The 23,891-nt window shown below is 35.8% G+C and overlaps 1 protein-coding gene across 16 annotated transcripts in view; it reads left to right on the forward strand.

The window, feature by feature from the left end:
• Positions 1-23,891, forward strand: part of RYR3 (ryanodine receptor 3) — a 200,352-nt gene that overhangs the window by 121,638 nt on the left and 54,823 nt on the right. For 9 of the 16 annotated variants that reach the window (XM_033062284.2, XM_033062289.2, XM_033062285.2 and 6 more), the window contains exons 51-65: positions 585-725; positions 2,349-2,530; positions 3,470-3,548; positions 4,687-4,776; positions 6,194-6,343; positions 7,849-7,911; positions 8,349-8,424; positions 8,594-8,717; positions 14,520-14,635; positions 15,590-15,657; positions 16,253-16,374; positions 18,555-18,604; positions 19,317-19,377; positions 20,395-20,633; positions 21,521-21,602. In XM_033062284.2, coding sequence (XP_032918175.1) covers positions 585-725; positions 2,349-2,530; positions 3,470-3,548; positions 4,687-4,776; positions 6,194-6,343; positions 7,849-7,911; positions 8,349-8,424; positions 8,594-8,717; positions 14,520-14,635; positions 15,590-15,657; positions 16,253-16,374; positions 18,555-18,604; positions 19,317-19,377; positions 20,395-20,633; positions 21,521-21,602 — 1,643 coding nt within the window. The remainder of the gene's footprint in view (positions 1-584; positions 726-2,348; positions 2,531-3,469; positions 3,549-4,686; positions 4,777-6,193; positions 6,344-7,848; positions 7,912-8,348; positions 8,425-8,593; positions 8,718-14,519; positions 14,636-15,589; positions 15,658-16,252; positions 16,375-18,554; positions 18,605-19,316; positions 19,378-20,394; positions 20,634-21,520; positions 21,603-23,891) is intronic. The other 7 variants (XM_033062288.2, XM_033062294.2, XM_033062295.2 and 4 more) reach the window with 1 other exon arrangement.

Genomic DNA, 23,891 nt, shown 5'->3' on the forward strand with positions numbered 1-23,891 from the left:
GGAATTTTTAGTTCTACAGAAGAAACTGGTAGAAATTTGAAATTATGTGGAATAATCATATATACTAGCCCTTTAACTGCACAGATTTCCTGTATGATAGTTCTTCCTATCAACTTTTCCAGAGCTGAGCAGTAACAGCCAAGAGGGTGTACTGCAGCTGTCTTTTGCAGTATTTTGAATAACACTAAAGCCATCAACTACAAATGACAGGAGTTAAATAAATTTAAACTTGTAAAACTTTTCATCAGAATCTATCATGTCCTGCCTTATACCCATTTCATTGTCTCTATTTTTATCCTGTGAGCTAGTACTCAAATGGTGACAGTTCTAAAATTTTTGTACTCTCTGCAATCATTGAGAATCCCACAGCAGGAGCTGGAGATAATATAGGCTTTATACTTTAACAATTTGAGCTCTGCTGCTCTTCCCAAAAGGAAAGGAAGAAAAAAAGACTATTATTCTGAGCCGTTGGAAATGAAGAGACAGACACAAACAATACTACTCCTGTAACTGTTCAACATAACAGTTTTTTATTTTGTTAAATAGGAATGTTTCACATGCATTTTTGTTTCTTGAAAATCTAGCTTCTGACAAATCACTATGAGCAGTGCTGGAAATATTACTGTCTGCCTTCAGGAATGGGAAGCTATGGAATTGCAGCAGAAGAAGAATTGCATTTAACTGAAAAACTTTTCTGGGGAATATTTGATTCCTTATCTCACAAGGTAATGGCTGCAATTCACATTACATTATGGGGTGGGTATAAAAGCATTACAGTGATAATTTGCTGTGCGAAGATCAGAAAGTTCCTATTTTAACAGTTGTTTCAACTAACATGCAAGATATAGCAATGAATGCTTTTAATAAAGTGAAAAATTGAATACTGAATCTTGAAAGATTCTCTCCAAGCTGATGAAATGTCAAATCTTTCTTAATAGACTTGTAAGCTTTGCACTACTAATGAGGACATGTGTGTGTATATATCTATCATCTATCTGTCAACATATATATATATATATACACAGACACACATACATAATGTTTAGTTCTCACTGCAGTAACATGTCAGTGTCGTCTGCTCTCCTATCTTGGCTCTACTAAACGTTTTAATTACTTTTTGCTGACATAAAAATTAATTTTAATAAATATATGTATGTGCTAATCAAATTGTTGTTATATGCAGAATAAATTTACATTGTCGGTCTTCAAATATATATTTGTATTTCTTTAGTTTTCCAGCTATTGCCCAGCTGGAACATGTATATGATGCAATATTATGAAACAAGCACTTTTACGTTTTTCTGTTACAAAGTGTGATATTGGGACTTTTTAACTTAGTTTTTCTCTCAGTAAGAAAAGGTTGCATTTCTGATACAAAAAGTATCTTACTGAGTCACCACTTTTTGTGCTTCCTTGGGATCAAAATTTAGCCCAATCAAAAATCATTTTTTGCTTTAGGACAATAAAAATAATATTCTTGTGTCTCACTGAATTTATGTTCTCTTTCTAAGCCACAGATTTAGATGATTGCTCCTCTAGGCATTCTGATTTATAATATGGAAATAAAAATGGTCTCTGCATTAATGTGAAATAGGTTTTTAAGCTTCATTTGTATTTGATTTTAGTAACATTTTCTCCCCTCTTACTGCTTTCACAAGTGTGAAGAATGTCAGGAGTGCCTGATGCAATCGAATGTTTCCAATTAGTGCATCTTAGATTTTAACAGATAAATTAACATTATGTTTCTGCCAGTACTGGTGGCTCTCTATCACAACATTTTTATTTTTCTGTAAGTGGTTGCTAGCTCAGTGAAAGAAGAGTTATGTAAATCAGATCTGCTGACCTACAGTATTTTCCACCTTTCTTTTTTGTTCTAAAATATTTATAGGTTTGATGTTATTAAAAATAATGAAATTAGTTTGCTACAGTAAATCACAATTTGCTTTAATGAGCGTATTTTAAAATGAAATAGTGCAGGGTGAAAGAAAGGCAAAATGGCTTTTGCTAATTCCACAGGAATTAGTAATGATGATCATGCTCTGTAACTGGCAATAACTGGCAAACAAGGCTTGATCCTCCCTACACAAATCTTCATGGCCCAAGAAAGCTGGAGTTGAACTCATATTGCATGTACATACACAGTGTCAGCAAACTCTTATGTCAATTTGAGTAGTCTTAAAAACGTATCATGTTGATATAATAGATGCCATGCAAGAATAATTTTACTCTATGTTTGAATTTTAGATGTGACTTACTGTTTGTTTGCATCTTCTAATGTTTGTACATGGCTATGGCTGCTTGGATTTCACTAACACTTTGCATGTTTTTCTATTGGATTTTCCAACCAGTTCCTATCTCTCCTGCAGAAGTATGATCCAGAGCTCTTTCGAATGGCTTTGCCTTGTCTAAGTGCTATAGCTGGTGCCTTGCCCCCTGACTATTTAGATACACGAATTATGTCAACTTTGGAAAAGCAGACTTCAGTCGATCCAGAAGGAAATTTTGATCCCAAACCTGTCAGCACATCAAAGTGAGTCATGTAATTCATAGTGGTTTTCTTCCCTTAAATATTTTTGTACCATTCCTTATTAACTTTTTTTATCTTCTGTAGGGAGAGTTGGCTGGTGACTGGCATGTTAGTGATTTTAGGGCTTTCAGAAGTAGTACAGGGATTTTTGCTCCCTTCTGCCAAATACTTCACTGCAATATGTCCTGTTTACCAGACATAAACCATATTTTTCTCAGCCTGAGCAGATGTTAAATGTTTCCATCTTATATCTGCAGACAAAATACTAAATTCTATATTTATTATGTACACTATTGCCAAATAGTTCAAATGTTTTGAACTAATAAATTAAAAATCATCATTTTGGGTGTGCTTATGACAATTTGTACAAGATCACAAAAATTCGGTGATTCAATTGGTCTGTAGCCCAATTTTTATTAAATCTTCACTTAATTTTGAGAAATGAGCTTTAGAAACATGATATGGCAAAATAAGCAGATCATGTATGATGATTAAATAGAGATTTGGCCTTCCTAGTAATCTTGTGCTTTTAAAATACAGACTTTGCATTGAAGAAGTGAGAATCACTAGCTCAGTCTTGCTATTAAAGTCTTACCCTTCCATCATTATGCATTGTGAAACCTCCATGTTAATATTATTCTGTATTAAGAATTAGCAACATAATTACCTGCAGATTATGGTGAAGCAGATTTTTGTTCCTTTGTGATTTCAGTGGCTAAAAAAGTGTAACTGTTTTGTACTTAAAGGCTCTCTGTAAATGCCATTGTAACTAGGCCTTTTTTGTGGCATTTCTTTTAAAGAATAGGGAATTGCCACGCCAAATGCCTTGCCTTCATTTGGAGGTGAAGCATTTTGATTAGTGCTATATTATGCTGACTTTTTTTTCATAAATCAGACTGCAGTGACTTATGATTGAATGACCATAGCCCTCTTTGCTTACAGCCTTGTACTTCCTGAGAAGCTGGAGTATATTGTAAGCAAGTATGCTGAACATTCCCATGATAAATGGGCCTTTGAAAAGGTAGGAGTTATTTTAAGACTGGCAACTGTCCAGGACTAGTAAATAATTCCTAGGGTGAATACTGAAATTGAAGTTGGACAGTTTAACTGCTAGCCCTCGTTCATATATGGATATCTACATATTTATTTTGGGATATGTAGGAAAAAACTCTTTTTTAAGAAAACGCATTACAATTCGTTCGTTTTCCAAAAAATTTATTAGGAGAGACTTAGGGGTACTGAAAAGGAATTTGATTTGGGTTTGGGGGTTTGTTTGTTTGTTTGGGGTTTTGATAGGTTTTTATTGTTCCTTTTTTTATTTTTATTTTTTAATTTTTAATTTTTTAGTAAGAATATATATCTCTTTAGGCATCACTTTGGTAATGGTGCTTTTCGACTGGGAGTGAGAGATTCAATTTTACTGCAGCAGCTCCATGATCTAAGAAAGTACAAACTAATATATTTTTTTTCATATAAGTAGTTGTAGCTTTTCTTTCTTCTTAGCTTTAAGAAGCCTCTTATATATTGAATTTCTCTATAATTTTCCAAATGCTCTGTCATTATGTCATGCTTCTGTTTCATTATTTCTACTGAGCTTCAAGAAAAGTCAATGAATTCTTAAATAATTTATGATAACTATTAATAACAAATGAATAGCAATTTTTTGGAAGAGTTGTATAAAAGAATCTCTTGTTCGAGGGGGCCTGTGTATGCAAATTTGTAGAGGAAGGCACACATAAATATATAAATTTACACGGAGTAATTTCAAACCATAAATTTCAATTACTATTGTTTAAGGTAAAGGATTCATTAGCTACGTTTTTCAGTTCTTGATCTGTTAATGTTACATATTCTGACTTTAGCCTCCCAGAGAATTGGGACAATCTTTTTTGCCTGAGTCAGTGCTGTCTCAATGCATGAGTGCCCTTGAAAGGAACCCATGTAAGTCAGGCTCAGGACTGGCATCACCACTCATAGGTGACATCCATTCTGTCTCATTCCTGCATGCCCACAGATGGATGCACGCTCCTCTCCTGTGGCACTGAGCAGCTCTTGGAGTGGGTTAGCAGGGACAGAGGAATCTGGCTAATTTGCTCTCACTCATCAATGCTGTTCTTGTTTCAGGGGGTTTTTTGGGTGGTCTTTTTTTTCTTTTTCAGACTAATAGTGGATGGAAATATGGTGTTTCACTGGATGAAAATATGAAAACTCACCCATTAATAAGACCTTTCAAGACTTTAGCTGAAAAGGTAATAGAGGAAATTTCAGCTGCATCAATATGAAGTAGATTGATTTGTGTGCTTTTAAAAATCCATTTCAAATATAATCTGTTAAATGTCACACAGAGGCACAAACAAGAATTCTTACAGCTAATAGGTACAACTTTATGCTGAAGTGATTTTTAGTTAATCTTACATTGAGTCTCGTATAATTTACTTCCATTAGACATAATGTTCATTGTTTCTTCATAGACCTGGGAAAATTTGAATTCAAAAGTATCTGTAGCACAGTTTTTTCAGGCTTCCATGGATGAGAAATGACTGGCAGAAACTCTTGGAGCTTAATGAAAGTGTAATTTAACATATCTGTAGGCAATTTTGTCTTCCAGAAAGATGGTCAAAAAATGTAAAAAATGTGTAGGAGGTGATTAAGTTGAAAATGAAGAAAACCGTTTAAAGTATTTGGAATTTCTTGACTAGGCACAAATGTCATCTAGTTGTCAGAACAGTGAAGTGAACTCAAATTCTTTTACTTATTTTTGTAATGATTCACTGGGAGACACAAATCAATTACATAGGTCCCTCTTCACCATGTTTTTCCTGCTCAGAAAATAAACATGACAAGAATCAAGAGGGGTTAAAGAGGTTGAGTTTCCTAAGGTTTGTAAATTGCTTTGGAGTCTTTGGAGAGGAGCCAAAGCATTGTTGGTTGTTATTTAAGGAGTTCAAAGAGAATTTTCTGGATTGACTGAAATTAGAATTTTGAACATAAAAATCAAGTCTATCCCTAAAAACTGTCATTTTGAGCACATTTAGGACACAACCTGAAATACTTCTATTTAGTTGATTTGGAAAGTTTTAATATGGCATACTCAGAATTTTGCCACCAATTTTCAGAATTTTTCTAACAATTTTACATTTCAAAAGAGTGTTGCAATATGGGCTGTTGCCTGTTTTTTTATTGGTAACTGTTCATATGAAGAGGTGTATAGTTCAGCAACCTTCTGTATCTGTATCTGTGAGTAGAAATTAAAAGAAGACTAAAAGTATTTCTTGAGTGCTCGATGAGTTTTAAGATACATACTTGTCTAACTAATTTATAGCACTCACTGTACCCTCATTTTTTATTATTTTGTGCTGGTGGAATTAATAAATAAGTTTCCAGGTCCAATCTACAGTATTGCTCCAGGGCTCATTGCAGTGATGTCAGTTTCTAACATGTATCCCAGCAATAAATGCCACTAAGAATATATATTTTTTTTTTAAATTGCAGGTATTTCAAAGCTTCTCTCGCATGTAAAAAGAGCTATATTGTGTGTTCTCATATAATGTACAAATTTTCTATACTTTTGTGGTACTTGGCACTTAGTTGTGAAGGACAGAATATTTTTATTGTGCTTTTGCTACTTACTAAATACAGAAAAAAATTGCATTCTTTTGTTCAAAGGAAAAGGAAATTTATCGCTGGCCTGCCAGAGAATCATTGAAAACCATGTTGGCCTTGGGATGGAGCCTGGAAAGGACCAAGGAGGGAGGAGAAGCAGCAATACATCAGCGTGAAAATGAAAAGCTTCGTAGCATATCTCAGTCTAGTCAGGTAAGGTAGAATGCCTTAAGTTTAGAAATCAAAAGGCTTGTTCATTAATTTACTAATAAATTATAAACAATTATGTCAATTTTATATTCTTTTAGTGAAAAGAAACTTTTAATGGTAGAGTTCTAAGACTGGAAGTCATGTCACTAATAAACACTAAGCAACGCTAAACAGGGGATTCCAACAATCTTTTAAGACAATGTGGCTATAGGAGACCATGGATATTAATTTTCTTAGAAGACCTGAAAAGCTTTTTATTATAGTCATTCAAAGAAAACACACAAAGGATTTGAAGTCTTTTATTTAATAAAAAACCTAGCAATTTTTCTTGTTTTGGTCAAACAGAGGAGCCTAACATGGGCTTTTGTTAAGATTAAAATTGTGACTGACAAATGAGATTGCAAATTTGATACAGTTTGTTTTTTGGGGTTTTTTTCTAATCTACAGGTAAAATTCTCAGATGATCATATATTTTTTTAATCAACTTTTAGATTTTTGTAATCACATGTTGAGACTGCTGGTCAATATGTCTTGGATGGGGAAAGCTGTTTAAAATTATGACAAGTGCTGGGGAATTGTTTTTTAACCCCTTGATGTGAATGATACATAAATATAGTGGGAGCTAATAAGCAGTGCATTGGGCACAAGTCCTGGAAGGAGTGTGCAAGGCTGTGTCACAAGCTAACTCCTTATGTACACTTGCACCAACACTGGCCCCTTAAGCCTGTGTTGGCTCCTTCTCCAAGAGCAGTATTTTCTTTCCAAAAGGGCCCCTGAGCACTCCATTGCAATACAATACCTCAGCATTTCTTATCTCTTCTGCAAATCTTGGTCCCTTACAGGAAATTCTGCTGTCTCTGGAATATCTGCTTCTGACCAGTGTAACTTGTTCTGCAGTTGGGCCCTCTTGCCCAAGATGTATGATAAAGACATGACAGAGTAGAGGGTTTTCAGCACATAATTAACCTGAGTACACGTTTGAAATCACTGATTTTTCGTGTAACCATCACATTAAACATGCACCTCAAGCAGGTTTTGGAACTGGAGCTTTCTCACTTAAACCAGTTTAAGGTTGTGTTAATATATTACACTCCTGCTTTTTCTCAGTCTGTAAATCCCTCAAGGAAATAATTTATATTTTTTGTTGTATTGTCTCATCCTTAGCATAGGGCTCACTCAGGCTGTTCCCACATGGTTCTGTCATGTTTTGAAGGCACATCTTGTATGTCTCATAATTGGTCTTGTCATAGGCTAAAAACTTAGTTCTTTTCAGCTTGCCACCTGTTGTGAATAGAGAGAAATGAGTATCTGCAGCAACCCTTCCACTCACAAACCCATTCTCTTAATCATCCAATGCCTTCCATTCATTGCAAAATAAAATAAGTGAACAGGTTCTACAAGAAAGTGTTAAATTAGTAATGGTGTTACTATAATCAGGTCAATGACAGAGATGTTGTAGTTGAGTATTTGGTTCTTTTATCTGAGAATAATTTTCTTTTCCCCTGCAGGGAAATGGGTATAGCCCAACACCACTTGATCTCTCTAATGTGGCACTTTCTAGGGAGCTTCAGGTTTGTGTTTGTGTTTTGCATATATTATGCTGAAAGGAATGGGTGTACCTGGTTTCATTATTATTAATGAGTTGAATTTTGTTAGGTTTTATGGGTGTATTTGTGACTGTAGTTATGATAAGCTGTGGCAGAAAGGATGTATGCTATTTATATACTGAAAGATGAAATTTCTACTGTTCATGCTATTGGTGCTTCCTGAGTTCCCAGAAAAAATTAAGTACAAAGCTAGGGAAGGGGCTGTTAACAGCATGTCATAATATGAGAATCCTGTGCTTGTGCTGACTTCAAATAACACCTGAATATAGAAGTTCCACTTAACTATGATGCTTCTTTATCATGAGTGTGTAGACTTAACACAAGACCTTAAATTATGTAGCATTACAGAATTTTTAACTGTCATCTAATCTTGCACCTTGTTTTTTCTGATGCTAATGTAGGGAATGGTTGAAGTAATGGCAGAAAACTACCATAATATATGGGCCAAAAAGAAGAAAATGGAGTTGGAAAGCAAAGGTAAGCCACAATCCTGCAAACCACACTAAAAAAGACAAGGAGAATGAGGGAGAAGAAACAATCTTAAAGATGACAGTGTAAGAGAATAACAAATATATAGTTCCTTTTATACATGAAGCAGAATAAATCTTAGAGTAGAAAAACTTACAGTTCTTTCAATTTACTAAAGGTGGAGGTAGTCATCCTTTACTGGTACCTTATGACACATTGACAGCCAAGGAGAAATCGCGGGACCGCGAAAAGGCACAAGAGCTCTTTAAATTCCTTCAAGTCAATGGTATAATCATATCTCGGTAAGTTGCACACTTTTTCAGATGCTTGCTTGCATTCAGTGCACAAACCAACATGTTACTCTTCTGTCACTGCAGACTGGCAGTTACTAACGCAATTACCATTTGGCATTTCTCCTAAGAGTCAGAGTTATTTTTGTGTTCAGACTCCTCTAAAAGAGCATATTCAGGCAACATTTTTAATAAGTATGTGATCATAATAAATACAAAATGCAACAGTAGGGTATTTAAAGAAGAGGAAAATTTAAAATGTCTAAGTTAGCAGTCAGCAGTGTCAGTAAGGATCATGGGAAAATTAATCTGAGGTCTGATACTGAAACATATCTATGTAAAACTGCTTTTTAATCCTTTTTTTTTTTTTAAAAGAAGCATTGATTTGAGTTCTGTAAAGTAATAAGACAAGGTGGCTGCTTTGTGGGCACTAGCTTCTACTCTAGCAAAAACATAGACTTCCTTACTTTTACTGTAACTTGAATTGCTGTGTCTTAAAGTAAACTGGCCTGCAGGAACTTCTTACTGTAGTATGTGGCTTTATATGATGGAGTTGTGAATTACTATAACTCTCCTATTTTATTTTATGTGAAACACCTGAACACATAGGAAACCTCAATTTTCTGGCATTAAGCATTTTTGTGAACTAAATTGTATTAACAAATAAATTTTTCTGTACACACATAGAGTCAGATCTTTCCTGTTTTCATTTATTTCTACTTTCTATTGAAAGTATACTCAGAATTTTATAAAAATCAATGTTTAGGATCTTCAAAATGTATCTTTGTTCCCTTCAAGAATTACAGTAAGTTCACGATTATAAGCCGCACCATTTTGACTAAAATTTTCCTCCTAAACCGGAAGTGCGGCTTACATTCAGGAGCGGCCAATAATGAACAAATTTTGGAAATTTCCCAACCAGGAAGTCCGAGCCAGCAGCAACCCTGAGCCGAGCCGGAGCCTGCCCGACCCTGGGCGGCGGGGCAGTGGCGGCGCAGGGGCAGCGCTGCCTGGGCCCGGGGGGCGCGGCGGTGGCACCGGCCAGGCATGCCCCTCTCCCTCCTCCCGGTGGCACTGGCCGGGCACGCCGCTCCCCTGCCTCCCGGCGGCAGCGGCGAGCGGGGCTGGGGCCGCTCCCTGGCAGCCACCCCGAGCAGGGCCAAGTCAGTAAACCCAGTGATCACACAACTCTGTTACTAATTGGCAACTTTGTGAAAGCTGCACACGGATCTTCGCTGCGAATGAAAAGTGCGGCTTATAATCTGGTGCTTATATATGGACAAAGAACAAAATGTTGCCGATACCCGGGCCTGCGGTTTATAATCAGGTGCGGCTTGTAATCGTGAAATTACTGTAATAATATTTCTGAGAGATGAGAAAGCAGTTCTAAGTATACATTTCTGTGTTACTACAGAGAAAAATTCCCTCCTGCCACATATGTAGGCTCTCAGCCTGAACCCAGAATGTAGGTATGCTATCAAATATTTTTATAACCTCCATAGTTGCATTGGAACTATTGAATAAGTGTGATGGATTTAGAATTATTTCCTCATTTCCTGCTGTGAGACAGGATTAGAAGGAAGGCAAGGCAGGCTCAGAAGCTGTTCTACTTAGTGCAAATGAAGATCTTCTGAAACACCAGTGGAACTGCTCAAATTTAGCAGCTGCGTGTGTTTGGGTCAGGAAATAAATTTTTTCAGAGTTATATCATAGGACAAATCAACTTGAAAAAGCATGCTCAAACTCTTCATTGATATGGGCAAAGAGTTTGCAGTGATTGTCTGTATAAGGATGAATCAAGATTATCCTCTTTTCAGTGTTCTCTTCAGATGAATATATGCATATATCTATATAATCTTTTGCAGTACTCATTGCAATTATCACATTTCAAGATGTCATTCTTTAAAATGTTGAACTAATCATTAAAACATAGGAATTGTTTATAATTGGAAAGGTATAGGCGGAACAGCATGTGTACTTTACATATACCATCTGCCTCTGTTTTTTGTTTTTTGCTCTTTGCTGAGAACATTTTTGAAACAGTTTGTGTGTTTATGACATACAGATAAATCTCTCAGATCTTACTCAAGTACGTATTAGAAACAACATGGTATTTTGTTAAGCATCTTTAAATCCTGCAAGGTCTTTAGATATTGCTTTTTTTACTTCACAGACCTATCAGCATCTTTCAATATTTAGGAATGTGTAATCTCTTAGGAACCGTGACTTCTTATAAACTCAAAAATAAAACATTTACAGTGACCTCAGTGAAAATACAGATATGTACTTAGTCTCCTTTGTGAGAATGAGGCAGCAGAAGGTGCCTCTCAAGTATAAATAGCTGTTAATCCATACTAAATAATTAGATTTTACAGTTGAAAAATTAATAGGGAGTCATAAAAGCATACAACGTAGAAATCCTAAAACAGATTTTTATTAATTTTTTTCACAAATTAAACCAAGATGGGAGGTTAGAGTCCTATTAAGTTGGTGTTTAAAGTTTTTGTTTGTGTTTCCTCAATTGTCTGGCTGTGTTCCCCCAGACTGTAACCATTTGTTCCCTCTTATCAGTGTTCTGACATAATCAAGAATGTGTATTTTATTATTAGATTCTTTCTGTTAAAATTTCTGTGACATCAACCTTCTCCCAGAATTACTTTTTGTTCTAGGATTTCTCTCATAGCTGTTTTTAAACTGCTAGTCTAATATTCCATTTTACCTCCCTAATTTACTCCCATACCAGGGGTAAGGACTCTCAGTACAAATAATCATTTTCTTATACCACAGCAGTGAGTCCAGGAACTTTCCTTTGTCCTTGTTCCTTTGTTGCTTTTGCCTCAGTGTCACAAACTACCAGTTCCTTCCTTCCTCCCTACTTCTGACACACTGTTCAGCTACTCTCTAGCCTCTGCATGTCCTTTGGCCAGGTTATTTTATCCTAACTGATAGGGGTTGAGCCTTCCTATCTGCTGTTTGAAGAGGCTGTAATAGAAGCAGATGAGGTAGCCATTTATGATTAACCAGAGGTTTTCCTTAATGTCATTCTTTTACTTCTTCACTTGATAAAGCAGTTAGAAGTCCCAGCATCTACCAATAGAAAATCTTAATCAGAATTTAGCTCTTTTGATACTGGAATAAAGAATCTATGAAGAAGTAGCAAACTAAATAAAAGTACAAGAGAACCTCGAAGAAATTAAGATGAAAGAATTAATGACTTGTGACAGCAAGTACAGTAATTTCACGATTATAAGCTGCACCATTTTGACTAAAATTTTGGTCCGAACCCGAAGTGCGGCTTATAATCAGGTGCGGCTTATATATGAACAAAGAACGAAAAGTTGCTGTTTTAGTTTAGAGGACAGGTGTCTGCTGAGAAAGGCAGGAGCTTCTCTTTGAAATGGAGAATAATAAACCCCCTCTCTCCCAATTCTTGTAATTTTGAAATCAAGGGGCTTTCAGGCAAAAATATGGGAATTAGGAATAACAGTTCTTTTCTAGGGAAATTAAAATAGAAATACAGTACTACAAAGAAACAAACTCCAAACCCTGACAAAGTCAGAGTACAACCTGACACCCCATCAGGCAGGGTGTTGGTAGCAGTCCAATTAAATGGTGGTTGCAGTCCTCTGGCAGTGACAGATGTGATTCAGTTGGAGCAGTGCTCCTGTACAAGGTGCAGTTTCCCTCTAAAGGTCCAGTGGTGATGTGGAGAAATCCGGTTTTCCTCTGCAGTCCAGTGGAGAAAGGAGCTACCTTAATGTCCCAAAACCTCTGTTTTTATTTTGGTAAGAAATGTTGGGTTCTTCCCCCTGGCTGGAGCAACTTCCAATGGGATGCAGTAATTTTATCAGTCCCACAGTGGGACTCAATGGGCCATTAGCAGAAAATGACTCCCTGGAGGAAGGATGGGTTGTGAAAAGATAAAGAACAATGCCCTGCCTGGTTTCAATGGATGGCCCATTAGCAGAATATCTGCCGTTGAGATAAGGATCACTGCCCCCACCCTCAACAGATGGTGATAGAATAGATACCTTTTATCACACTCTGTATTGTAACATGCGGCTTATAATCAGGTGCGGCTTATGTATGGACAAAGAACGAAAAGTTGCTGACACCTGGAAGTACGGCTTAGAATCAGGTGCGACTTTTAATTGTGAAATTACTGGACATTTGAAAACAGAATAAATTAAAAATGTATGGAATTAAGTGACTTCAAAAGGGTAATGAAACACAAAAAATCCCTGTTCTTGTCCTGGATGCCAAGTACTGTTTGCAGATTTGTGGAGTGAACCCTTAGCAATGAATTTGAGTTTGTCTACCCTTCAGATGAGCTTTGATAGTCTGGAGAAATGGGCTGACAGAAAACTTATAAGGGTGAACGAAGGTAAATGCAAAGTCCTATACCTGGGATGGAATAATGCCAGGAAGAGACAAGCTGAGCCTGAGAGCATATGTACAGAAAAGCTCTTTGAATTGTGAACATTGAACATGAATCAGGAATGTGTCCCTGTGGTGATGAAAGCTGACTGTGCTAGGCTTTATCAGCGAGTATTTTCTGCAGGTTAATGGATGATGAGATTCTATTAGGAGTATTTTACCACATTTTTGGTTCTCCAGTGCTAAGGAAGACATTGAGAAAAAGGTTGCTCAAGTGGGAGGCCATTGAGATCCTCTGTGGATGGATGCCAATATCATGCCAGGAGAGGCTCTGAGGAGTGGTTGGATTTTTTTCAGTTTTAAAACAGAAGGCTACAATAGGATTTATGTCTGTCTTCAACTACTTCATGCATTGTTATAGAGAAAAATGACGTCAAACATTAACTCCTCAAAAGTAATAAATTGTTACAAGGATATACGAAAATATTGATATGTTTTCTTGATATAAGAAAATATTTCACCATTATTTTTTCATGGTAAAGGTGGCCAGATATTATAGTCTCCAGGGTCATTATGAGATTTCGATCCTTGAATCTACTCAGGACATTGTCATACAAGGCTTTGAGCAACCTTGCCTTGTGGCTTTGCTTTGAGATGGGACTTCGATCAGATGATTTTCAGAGGCTTCTTCCAGCCTTAATTTGTGTGTGATCCTAAAGAATTTCAGAATTTGTCATGTAGGTTTCATTTGCACTTAAAATCAAATCCAGTCTTTTAAGTCTAGGCTCAGACAACCACATGTATTTTTATTCCTCTTTGATATCTTTTGTGATCAGTCATGATTTAGGTAATGAATTTATCTTAAATAATAAATTGTACATGCCTCTTTAGAAATTATTGTATTCTGTTAAAATTTTTCAAATACTTTAATAATAAAATAGTTTGTTTAAGTACATTGAAGTTTTCATTTAGTAGTTGGAGTAATTTTGGCTTTGTTCCTTCATAAAATTAAAGACCAAAATTAAGTTTAACAATGATTAATGAAATGAAAGGCTGATTTTATAAAGATGCAACTACTGACTTCCCAAACACTTGACATGTAAATGTGCCAGCAGTGGAAATTGAGTGACCAATGCATTACTTTGTTAGATTCAGATGCACGATGGCTTTGTGCAATAAGGTAGCACTCTAAAGTTCTTATCCTAAAATACAAGGATATTTTGGATACTTTAATCATAAGCTGTTATACCTCTTGTCAGTTCATTAGTCTCTTCTTCTTCCTAGATAGTGGACAATTTAGAGCTACCATGGTAATTTTCTTCTCCTCATGAAAATTTACCATAATAAAAAATTAAGGCACAAAATGCTTCACAGTACTGTTGTCACTTGTACTACTGCCATCATCAATGCTGCTTCTCTTAAACTTTTTCAAAACAGGGGCCTGAACGACATGGAGTTGGATGCTTCATCCATGGAAAAGAGGTTTGCCTTTAAGTTTCTGAAGAAAATTTTAAAATATGTTGATTCTGCTCAAGAGTTTATTGCACATTTGGGTAAGTTGAAGATTGTATTATTTAAAATCATTAGAATTGCTGAAATTTAAATATTTGATTGATAGGATTATGTTTTTAGTGATCACTATTTTTATTGCATTTAAAAAACTTAAATAATTTCCTTTAATTTTCAGATTAAATTATTGAACATTTTTAACTAGCCAAACGATTTCTGCTTTTTTTTTTTTTTTTTGAGTAAAAACTACAGTAATTTCACGATTATAAGCTGCATGTCCGGGTGTCGGCAATGTTTAGGTCTTTGTCCATGTGTAAGCCACACTGGATTATAAGCCACATTTTCGTTCACAGGGAGCAGCAAAGTAGCAAATTAGTAACGGAATTGTAGGATCGCTCATCCCGACCCAGTGCTGCCCCGTGGTGCCGGCAGGAGGGAGGCACAGAACCCACTTGCACCCACGGCGGCAGTGGGAGGGAGGCACGGAGCCTGCCTTCACCTGCGACAGGAGGGGGAGGGAAGGAGAAGGCCCGCTTACACCCACGGCGGCAGCAGGAGGGGGAGCCACGGAGCCGCTGCCTCCCCCTTGGGCCGCGGGGCAGGCAGGAGGGAGCCCCCCGTCTCTCCCCCGGGCGACTGGGCCGGTGGCACAGAGCCCCCGCCTCCCCCGCCGCACTGCCGGTATGGAGCCCACCTCCACCCGCTGTGCAACATAGTAACCATTTTGTAACAATTGTGCAATCTCAGGTTTTACTGGCAGGTACTCAGCTCGGCACCTCGGCTTGCACTTCTGGGGTTGGAAATGTCAGAACTTTTTTCATATATTGGCTACTCCTGAGTGTAAGCCACATTTCTGGGGTGGGAGCAAAATTTTAGTCAAAATGGTGCGGCTTATAATTGTGAAATTACTGTAATTTTTTCAAGTCTATCTGAAAGATCTATTGGGTTATTTATTAATACACAGCTTATTATTTGTCTACCTTGACTTATCATTGCAGAAGCCATTGTAACCAGTGGAAAAACTGAAAAATCTCCACATGACCAAGAAATAAAATTCTTTGCTAAAGTGAGTGATTATTTCATGTTCATAAATATTCCACTATACAGAATGTGTGAATTTGTAATGTTAGACTGCTTTTTACATAATAGAAATATATATTTTCCATTTTTTATGATAACTAATCAAACTGTTTTCAAATATTTTGAAAGGTCTTCAAAAATATCTCAGTATATTTGCTGGATTCAAATACTTCAAAATACTTCAATATATCTGTTTCTGCATGACAAGGAACATAAAAATTAAAAGGCAGATAATTCATTACACAATATTAAATACTCTCACTGAATACATAAATTTAATCTGATTTTTTTTTTTACAACATATCATTGAAGAGTATATAATCTAATTAGAGGAAATAAATACTCCTATGCAGTACTAGATGCAAAACAGATATCTCTGTGGAAGTCTGCTTACTATTTCTGTAATTTTGAATAAAATTTTAAGACTTTAGGTTTTAATTTACATGAATTTGCATATGAAATAAAAAATACAGCTGATACAGTACTAAAATTCTTTTAATGAACTTTGACCAATCAGAGTAATGCTACTACATTTACCTTTGTGCTCTGTAAAAAATGCATTTTGTGTCTCTATTTCTTAGGTTCTTTTACCATTAGTTGATCAATACTTTACAAATCACTGCCTCTACTTCCTGTCTTCTCCATCAAAAACCCTCAGTAGCAGTGGGTATGCATCAAATAAGGAAAAGGAAATGGTAGCAAGGTAAGTAAAAAATTAAGATATCCACAGAAGGGTCTTATTCAGACAACTAAAGGTCTCTGAGTTTATAGAGAAAGTTCAAAAGCTTACATTCTTCACTTAGAAAGTGAATATTTTATTCTGTATGAGAATGGCAGTAACTGAATAAAATTCCTCATCTTGGCATTTTATATATATATGTATATGTACATATAAAATTAAAGTGTTAAGTATATATAATAACTATTTATTTTAAAATATGTATTTGTAGAAGATAACATCAAAATACTAATAATCAGTGGAATTGCTTAGTTTCTGGGGTTCTGTTTCATTGTTGGTGGTAGTTTCTGGTTGAAACTTTTTCCACTGTTGGTTCATTTAAAGGGTCTCACATTTTTTTAAATTTTCAGCTACCAAGAATGTGCTAAAAATACCATGAGGCAGTTTTTTAGGGGAAAATATGTATTCTATACAAAATTACTTCTGCCCCTGAACAAGTATTATTGGAATTTAATAATTGTTGCATGTCTTTACTGTTCGGATGGAATCAGCCATTTGATAAAATTATTCTAGAAAAAGCTGTTTTTAAAAATTCCCTTTTAATTTAGAATGTGCTGCCTATATGAAAATATTAATTTCTCTTTTATGCTATTAAATTTTAAAAATAATAATAAATGATACTTGTGTTTTAACTCTGACTGTAATTTAATAACTTGCCAGGTTTTTTTTCTTCCCCTTGAGGTGTGCTGTTGGTTACTTTCTTTAGGAAATTTTGTATCATAGCATTTCAAACTGTTTTAATTTCATGCTTTTTTAGTTTTACTGTCAGTTTCTCAGATTTCTTTTACTTTCCCTCACTGTGGTGACCAGTTAACTGCTTTTTCCAGTGAAAGTAGATATAAAATTTGAAATAAACACTTATGTGTTATTACATAAGATCAGGCCTAGGACTCAGATTCCTAGATTCCATTCTTCCATTTATCTCTCAACACACTTTTGCATTTCTCTGAATTATTATCTCCCTTTGTTTCCATCTTCTTTGAGGGTGGCAGTCCTTACACAGCAGTTGTGTGTATGAGTGGTAAGTTGCCACGGTTCTGCTTTACTCAGCTCTCAGATATTTACAAACCTGCAAGACAGTCCTCCAGGAGCTGGGAAGGACAGCTCAGGCTCAGGAGGATGGAAATGTCACTTAATTTCATTTCAATTTCCTGCTTCCTCTCTGAATACTCCTGTTACTTTCCTAAAGCCAGTCAGGTCTTAATGAAGGTAGAAGGATGTGTTCCAGGGCTACAAAAGTGGCTTTACAACGCCACATGAAGAAGTTAGATGTCTAGTACATGTATCTGCTGGTATAACTGCAGAAATATCTGATAATTATTTGTGCATCCTTCCTGAGAGAAGTGAATAGCTGCCATTTTCATCTTATAGGGAGTATAGTATCTGCTTACCATTGTGAAGATAATAATAAAAATCTGTGGTTAGTTTGAGACCATACCAAGTCCTAAGGTATATGCTTCATTTTCTTATGTCCTAGTTCCATTTGTAAAGTATGGCCCAAAGCAAGTCTGTCTAGCTGTCTTTGTTAAAGCAGCCCCTTTAATCTTTAAGGTATTAGGGTTCTACATTCTCTTAATTATACTACTGTTTTGACAGGTAGATTAGATATACAAGTATCTGATATGCCTACCAGAAGGTCTTCTAGTGTGTATATATTTAGAATTCAAATTATCATCATCAGAGGGAAAACACAGATTAATTTATTTACAAAGTACTTTCTTGAAAATTATTTTAAATAGTATGAAGATTTTTTTACATTCATTTCCTGCAGATGCCAAGTAAAACACTAAAATATTTCTCATTTTTCTTGTTCTTACCAAAAAAATTCTTATTCAGAAATAATAGCCATAAAGAATGATTCAGCTATATAGTATGCAATTGTTGAAAAACACTGTCAAAAGAAAATTTTAGATTTCAAGACACCTTTGAAATGTTGAGGTATAGAAAATGAGAGATCTCAGAACTTCAAAATGTTACTCTACTTAATGCAGTTGACTGCTATCATATATCACTCAAAGTATGCTTTCCAGGAACTATGTTGTGTTTTCTTTTTCATATTCTTACTATTCTTTACCTCATATTCAAAATAAATCTGTCATCTTTGTCTTATCTTGTTTTGCTCTCTCTGTTCTTCTCTACTTCAGCTTGTTCTGCAAACTAGCTGCTCTTGTTAGACATAGGATCTCACTTTTTGGTAAGTTGTTAAGAAACAGCTTGATAAAAATTTAAAGAATGTATAGCCATTGTTTCTGTCTTACCTGAAGATTTCCACAGCTATAATAGAATATAATAGAATATAATAGAATTCTATTAAATGCTCCACAAGCTTCTAGTGAAATTAGTAAGGGCATTGAACATGGCTCTGAAGCTAGCACTTAATGAAATACATAAAGTGTTGAAGCAGGAAGAAGTAGCTCATTGTCATAGCTCCAGACTCCATGAAAAAAATATCAGTTCTTTGCAGTTACTTTTAGCTTTTCAAAAGTAATCTTACACTAGTTATTTTGATTTCTGTCATCCAACTGTTGAATCCTATAGACTAATTTCTCAATAGATAAAAGGGGGTGTAAGGAAAAATAATAACCCTGCTACAAATATATTGGTAAAAAAAATAAAATAAATGTAAGTACTACAAGATACAGTTCAGAATGTTGCAAGGTTAGGTGGTGAAAATGTGTCCCAAGTAAACATTAGTTGTTCTGTTTAGTTCTTATATAGAAATTTACTTAAAAAATTGAAAGTTGGTTCTACAACCAGACTTAACTCCCTCTGCAGTGACCTAAGGTGGGAGACTTAGGTAATGTTTTGTTTAAACTGTCCATCTGCAGTAAGGACATTTTGGATTTTTAGATATGATGCTATTTCTCCTGTGCTACTGTGCTCTCATGGTATGTCTTTCTAACCAGGTAGTGATTCTGCTACAATGGTGAACTGCCTGCACATCTTAGCTCAGTCTCTTGACACACGGTAAGTTTGCAACTTTCATACCAACTGCAAACTAGGAAGATTTCAGAGCTTCTCAGGAGCCATTGGATTGTTTCTGTATTTTTCATTCTTTGTTTGTAATCAATGATCTTAACAGCATCAACAATTCAGATATTACCCTCCATATTAGCAGATTTTGTCTCAAGTGTTTCCTCTGCATTTTTCTGCTCAGTGTCTGTCATTCAAACACTGAAAACACTTGTCAGCCTTTCCAAGTTAATTTGAAGCCTTTATGGTGAGATATAACTGACACAATTATTGGAACTAAAAGTAGTGATACCTGCAGATATTAAGAAAAATTTAGTGCATAGTATAAAATTTGTCATTAGAACTATGCAGAGTATATTCATATACGGGCATAGTTATACTTGCCAGCTTTTACTGCTTATCATTGAAATGATTACGTAGATTAAAACAGAGGCCAGAATAATTTTCAAATTTGAGCTTTTTTTCTGGCCTGGTTAAGTAACAGGGCAGCCTGATAATGAACTTATTGTGAACTTGTGAACAGGACTGGAATCTTCACTAAGGAGTCAGAGAAGTGTGCAAAAACTCAAGGAATGGGACTGCGATTCTGGTATTGCAGTTGCATTTTCTAGATTTAGGGTGCTTTGAAGTATCCTGACTTACAGCCTAGTTACTGTGGCTCCCATAAAGCTTTAGGGATTAAGAGTAGGGGATTTGAGCATATTTTATAGAGGAGCTTTCTCATGAATTTTGACATTTACTGAGAAGGCATTATCTTATTCAAGAGCAAATCACAAAAGACTGGAAAGGCAAGACTATGAAATCAAGGTCTTTGCTGTTATTATTTTGTATCAAATACTCAAAGATAATTGTTGCTTATACTTCTAGGCAGATGTGAGTGCCCTTTTCTGTTCATAATGTGGAGTTCCCTTCAAAGACTGACAGAATGTAACTAACATGTACATGTATCTCGATACAACCACTAAATATCAAGATAAAGTTGATATTTTTTTTTCCCTCATTATTTTTCAGAACTGTTATGAAATCAGGATCTGAGCTTGTTAAAGCAGGATTACGTGCCTTTTTTGAAAATGCAGCTGAAGACTTGGAAAAAACTTCAGAAAATCTTAAACTGGGGAAGTTTACTCATTCACGAACACAAATGAAAGGTGTCTCACAGAATATCAATTATACTACAGTAGCATTGTTACCAATCTTAACATCAATTTTTGAACATATTTCACAATATCACTTTGGAATAGATTTACTTTGTAAGTATTTTATTTTATTTTTTTTAATTTTATTGTGTTCTAATGTTATAAATGCTTCTTTGTAATGACTGCATGCATTCAAAGGATGAAATTCTGTTTCCAGTAACGTGCACAGTTCCAGCATTAATTCTGAAATTAGCAGCACAGCACTTTATTTCTAGTACATGTTGAAAAATAATACTCAATAAGCTTAAAGTTAATTATGTACAATATTTCTTCAAACATCTGAAAAGAGAGTAAAAAATCCCTTTAAGTGCTTGCTTATCAAAATTTGTAATTCATTATATTAAAGGACACAACTTGCTGTAAGTTCCCTGTAGATTTTTCCTTACATGAGAAAACCATTTTAGGTCTTGGAAATTAAATTTTCCCTATTTTTACCATCTGCTAGTTTAAAAATACTGAAATTACTCCTTGAGATTCAGCAATATGCTGAATGGTCTTATGTTCTAATATTTCTAATTCCCGTAATTATGTTCAAAAATTAATAACCACCATCTTTTAATGGATAACCATGAAAATACTTTCTTTAAAAATATACTGAACCTTTAGATCATGTACCTAAAGGTTAGACACACTGATGTTGTTTAGCTTAAAATTGTACTCTGCAAGTATGAAAACCTGGAATATTTTAATAGCAAGTATCTTCTATCCTCTTGGAATGTCTGATTATCTGGTAGGCTTTGGAATGAATGTAGATGATAGATAAGGAATTAGAGACATTGAAGGTAAATACCATGTGGAGTATGGACAATCAAAATGTTCAGTGATATATGTGCTAAAAGTTTTAGATACTGTTTAACAGATTGCATAAAAGAGATGTTTGATATTTAGAAAGTAAACTTTAGCTGAATAAATACTGATAATGTATTTTTGTTTTCCTCTAGTGGGTGATGTACAAGTTTCATGTTACAGAATTCTTTGTAGCCTCTATTCTCTGGGGACTGGAAAGAACATCTATGTTGAAAGGTATTAAGTGTAAAACTCAGCATGCAAGATTTTCTCCTCTTTAGGAGTCTGTTGCGTAGGTAATGAAGTAATTTGGATGAAAGACGAGTTTGAAAGAATGAGAGATGTTTAAAATACACTTTCACTTGAAAATAGTTGCCTATACTTTAGCATACAATTCCACAGGGAAAAAGCCTTCAACAGAAGTAAATAACTTATGCTGCATGTGACACTGTCTCTGCACAGAGTCTATTCTTCCCACAGGAAAAACTAAATTTTTCTTTGGGTTGCCTTTAGATTCTCAAAGTTTTTCTACTGCATATTGCTGTGATAAGTAGGCTGAGCACTAAGTAGGAAGCATCTGTTTCACACCTAAGTCTATACAGGGCTCTCAAAAGAGTTGTTCTGAGCATAAAATCCTGAGGATATGTAGAGTATTCTGACAACCATTAAACCTATAATGGAAATCACTAGTTATTTCTATTTTAAAAAGACTAAGGTCTATAATTCCTTTAAGCATCTAGATACTGTGCTGTGTTTCAAGCCCTTTCTTCCAATAGGATGGGATCAAATCTGTATCCATCAGCTCAAGAAAGAGAACCCTAATAGCTTGTGTGTATATCACAAAACAGGAACCAAGATAAGGATAACCTATCCTTATACTTGTGAAAGTTTAAGGTTAGGCAATTTTTGGTGCCTTTCTTATGATGAAAAGTTAAAGATCCATAGGGAGAGAGAGACTAAACCGGAAGAAATTCAGGTCTGTAGTCTGGTTAGGAGAGGCTTAGCCTAGTAGGAGGAATGCTCGTCTCCAATTCATTCCTTCCAGAGTTTATTCACAATTATTTTATACAAAATGCAAGAGATGTCTGGCGGACAGATCTTTCCTCCCACTCTGCATGCATGCACATGTGTGCACAGCCTGTATGATCTCATTCAGGCATTTATGCATCCATCTCTAGTCACAAAGCTATACTCTTTTTCTTCTCTTTTTGGGCTTCAAAATCTTAAATACTCATTTACATGTATCTGATAGGAAAAATAGGAAGTGCCTTACCCCTTATCTAACTAGCAGTCAGGGTCTCCTCACAGGAAATGAAACATGATTGTGTTTGAGCTGCCTTTCAATAAGAAAAGCTCACAGGACAGGCTTCCACTTGATGGGCAAAATCTGTGAGCACTGGACAGTTTCCTTAAACACATTGATGCTGGCAGCATCACCTTTGCCTGCTGCAATTGTCTTCGTAGAATTGAAGAGTGATCAGATTAGATATATCCAAGGAAATTAATTATTCTCCTAAGGCTCTGTGAGAGGTTCTCAGCTGTGGATTTCATTTAGTCTGTTTTCCACTAGTCTCAGGCTCCTAAATTACAGTTGTAGGCAGACATCAGTGTCTAGGTGGGAAGTGGGATTCCAAACACAATGCTCAATGTTTCAGCAAAACTTAGAAGTGAGTGATTGAGCTGACTTGAACAGTTATTCAAATTAAGCTATGTTCAATTTCAGGATCAAATTGAAGGTTTTCTCCTAGTGAATTTTTTCAGGGACATTAAGAAGTTTTACCTTTCATTGCAGAATGAGTCATAGTTCACTTTTCATAGATAAATATCTCTTTTTATGGTTGAAATAGCTCTGCTGGCTGCAGGGGCTCAGGACTAATTCTTTTCAATTGCTGCTGCTCTGTTAAGACAAACTTCCATTGTCAAATGTTTTATCCTTCGTACAAAGACTGTTTAGCTTCTTTAGAATGTTGGAGATGTTTACGATTTTTCTGTGAACAATTCTTCTCTAAAAGTCTCCATGGTTTATGAATGTTGAGAACTGGATGCAAAATGCTGTAGCTCTTGATTACTTTGAGCCCTAATGCTTTACTAACTGGATACCTTTGTTCATGGTGTTTCACTTGTCTTGGTGCACTAGTAGATGATCCTTGAAAATATACCTTTCCCTCACATTTGCTTGGAGTTGCCTCCAGAGGCTGAGATTTTCTGCCCTTTTCCCAATCCCTTTTGCAATGCCCACATCCCAGGACAGGGACCCAGATGCTCAGTTTCACTGCAATCCAATTTCATACTGTGGGCCACGACACCCCAGCACCGGAGCAGTCAGGTCACCAGGGGCTCGCCTGGCTGCTGAGTGAAGTCTATTCACACACCTTGCAGCTCACCCAGGGACAGGGATCAGGGATCTTTCACCCGGACTGTTCCTCCTTGAGGGGCCCGATTTCCTCTTTCTCCCTCACTGAGCAAGCTGACTTTGTCTTGTATTTCTTCTATTGTGCAGGGGTTACTGCTCTGGCACAGGTTATT

Source organism: Catharus ustulatus, chromosome 6, assembly GCF_009819885.2.
Source record: "Catharus ustulatus isolate bCatUst1 chromosome 6, bCatUst1.pri.v2, whole genome shotgun sequence".
In the NCBI taxonomy this organism is placed as follows: domain Eukaryota; kingdom Metazoa; phylum Chordata; class Aves; order Passeriformes; family Turdidae; genus Catharus; species Catharus ustulatus.